Source organism: Hylobates moloch, unplaced genomic scaffold (assembly GCF_009828535.3).
Source record: "Hylobates moloch isolate HMO894 unplaced genomic scaffold, HMol_V3 SCAFFOLD_10, whole genome shotgun sequence".
Taxonomy (NCBI): domain Eukaryota; kingdom Metazoa; phylum Chordata; class Mammalia; order Primates; family Hylobatidae; genus Hylobates; species Hylobates moloch.
Genome location: NW_026652285.1, coordinates 69,383,008 through 69,385,645, shown reverse-complemented (window position 1 = coordinate 69,385,645; position 2,638 = coordinate 69,383,008). Strand labels below are relative to the sequence as shown.

General features: G+C 45.3%; 1 protein-coding gene and 1 pseudogene across 1 annotated transcript; both read right to left on the bottom strand.

Annotated features, from left to right (window-relative positions):
- Positions 1 to 923: 923 nt before the first annotated feature.
- Positions 924 to 1,697, bottom strand: FAM220A (family with sequence similarity 220 member A; the record flags this gene model as incomplete). The annotated part of the gene is given in 3 exon segments (XM_058445918.1): positions 924 to 1,533; positions 1,535 to 1,604; positions 1,607 to 1,697. Coding segments are annotated over 3 exon segments (771 nt in total), but the record flags the coding sequence as incomplete, so codon positions are not given.
- A 2-nt stretch (positions 1,698 to 1,699) lies between these two features.
- Positions 1,700 to 1,968, bottom strand: LOC131380667 (small integral membrane protein 10-like protein 2A; annotated as a pseudogene).
- Between the last annotated feature and the right edge of the window lie 670 nt (positions 1,969 to 2,638).

Below are 2,638 nucleotides of genomic sequence, written 5' to 3'. Positions count from 1 at the left end.
TTCATTGTATTTTTTAATAAGTCATATTTATTAAGCTAAAGAACAAATTTTATTTTTCATTTTCCCCAAAGACTAAAATAGCACATGGCACAGTAATTCAGCACACAACATAAACTGACATATGCAATCGCTAATCCCGAAAATGGTTAAGTCTCACTTTGGGAGTCTTTAAAACCTTATCCCTTAAATAACCTTTATTAAAGTTATCAACAAACAACAAACGGAGTCACCTGGAAAAATTTTAGGGTACAAGATACTGCAATTCCTAGAATCTGGGAAACTTTTTATGTGGGAAATAACTTGATTTGCTTCTCTGTAACTGAGCTACTTTTTTCTTGAGCTCATTTTTAAGGTAACACTGCTAGGGTTCCGAGTTTGAGAAGGGATCTTCTAAAGGTAAGCTTAATATTGCAACTTTCACCACAGGGCCTCTGTCTAAATTGCATTTCAAGTGGAAGAAAGGGGTGTGAGAAGTGAAATAGAATTTTGCTGCAGACCAAAATCATTCTACAAAATGTAGAAATGATAATAGCTTACCACAAATTCAGCAAGATTTAACGCCAAGTACAGTGGTGTAGACTTTACAAGTATCCACTTCCATTGGGTGATCAGACAAGCTGAAGGGACACATAGGATTTGGGACAGTAGCCCTTTAGACAGTGCTGGGTGTTGAAGACAGAACTTCATGGTAAATCTGTATGTTCTAATCTGATATTTATACAGGCTATGATCGTCTCCTGAAATGTTTCCCAATTCTTTATATGTCTTTTAAAGGACAATTTAACATATGCTAAAAATTTTCCTTCCTCATCAACCAGCTTTGAATTTAAACTCAACTAAGTCTGCCAGGTCGTACAAACCACACCTTAATCATTCTAAGACAACTCTTAAAATTAATCTACTTGTATTGTTCTGCTTGCACCTTAACTATGGCATAATGAATTTGCTAATTCAAAATGTTGCAGAGCCAGTAACCTCAGTGTTATCTGCAGACCATCTGAGGTGCTTTTAAGCATTTTCTTGAATTCTATTGTTTGCTTTGAAAACATGGGGTTTAAACGGTCAAGGAAAACGCGTTTTGTCTTATCATTCAGGAGCACTTCGGGACACGCATGCAGTGTTGCAGACAGAATGGAATGCAGGCAAGACGGTTCCAACTCAGAGCCCAGACCCTTGGGAAAAGCACTTGGTGGGTCATCCTGAAAACTTTCCATTTCCGGCAGTTTTTGATGGCATGGCAGTCATGACACCCGAGGCTCTCCTTTGGGGCACTGTCCTCTGTGGCCGTGGGTGGCCCTGGGCCCTCCTCCCAGCCAGTCCCTCCCCAGAGCTTCAACACCACTGCAGGACACCCGAGCAAAATACTCTGTTGGAGCAGGGAACAAACCCACGACTGCGCTCGGAGTGGCTGCTGAGGCTGGATTTCTTCTTGCTGATTCTTTCACATATGGAAGAACTGGGCCGCCACTGGGAAGCTAGAGGCCAGCCCTGCTCGGATCCTTTCTCATTTCCAGCGATAATGCCTCACTCTGAATTTCCATCAACCGCAGGCTTATTCATCCAGGAGGGTGCATCTGCAGGCCAAGGGCCCTCCATCGGCATTTTTTCTTAAGGCTGAATGACAGTTTGTCCGAGTCACCTCCTCCGGCCCACTGCACTTGTGCCAGGCAGGTGCCGAGGGGGGCCCTCTTCTGTCCCTCATGCTTCGTGTTCTTGGATGCCGTGGGCCTGAGGTCACGCCTTCGTCAGTCCGGGAGGGCCTTCGATGGATCTCAATATGAACCTGTAGGCGGACGTTGAGCATCGTGGAAGCCACGATGTAGAGGTAGGGGAAGTTGATGCGCAGCCGCCAGGCCAGATTGAAGAAGACAGCAGCTTGCGAGTCAGGCCCTTGCAGAAGACCCCACAGGAGCGGGCAGCGGCTGAGCACTAGAGCCGGACAGCCAGGCGCAACAGAGCCGCCGCCATATAGAGACTGGCGCTCCCACAGCCCGCCCGCCCTCTCCGCGCCGCGTCGTTCCGGCCGCTGGCCTTCGCTTGGCGGGCTCAGGGAGCGAGGGAGGCGGCGGCTAGACCGCCGGGCGAGCGGGCTGCGGGAGCGGAGTCCGCGCGTCACGCTCGGAGAAGTGCTTCCGCGAGCCTGATCCCCCAGTTCACTGTATTTTTAAAATTTTCTTTGAGACTTCCTTTTGACCCATGGATTACTTAGAAGTGTGTTGTTTTGTTTCTAGTCATTTGAATATCTTCCTGTTATCTTTCTGTTATTGATTTCTCATTTGATTCCATTGTCATTACAAAACACACTATGATTTCACTTATTTAAAATTTGTTGAGGCTTGTTTGATAGCCCAGGATATGGCCTATCTTGGGATATATATTTTGTGGTCGTTTGAAAAGAATGTGTATTCTGATGTTGCTAAGTGGAGTGGACCATAAATGTTGATTTGATTTTGTTGGTTGGTTCTTGAGTTGTTCTATATCTTTACTGATTTTCTGCTAGCTGTTCTATCAATCATTGAGGGAGAGGTATTGAAGTCTCCAACTATAATTGTGGACTTGTTTATTTTGTCAGTTTTTGATTCATATATTTTCAGCTCTGTTGTTTGGCTGGCATCACATTAGATACCGTCGCTCTCTA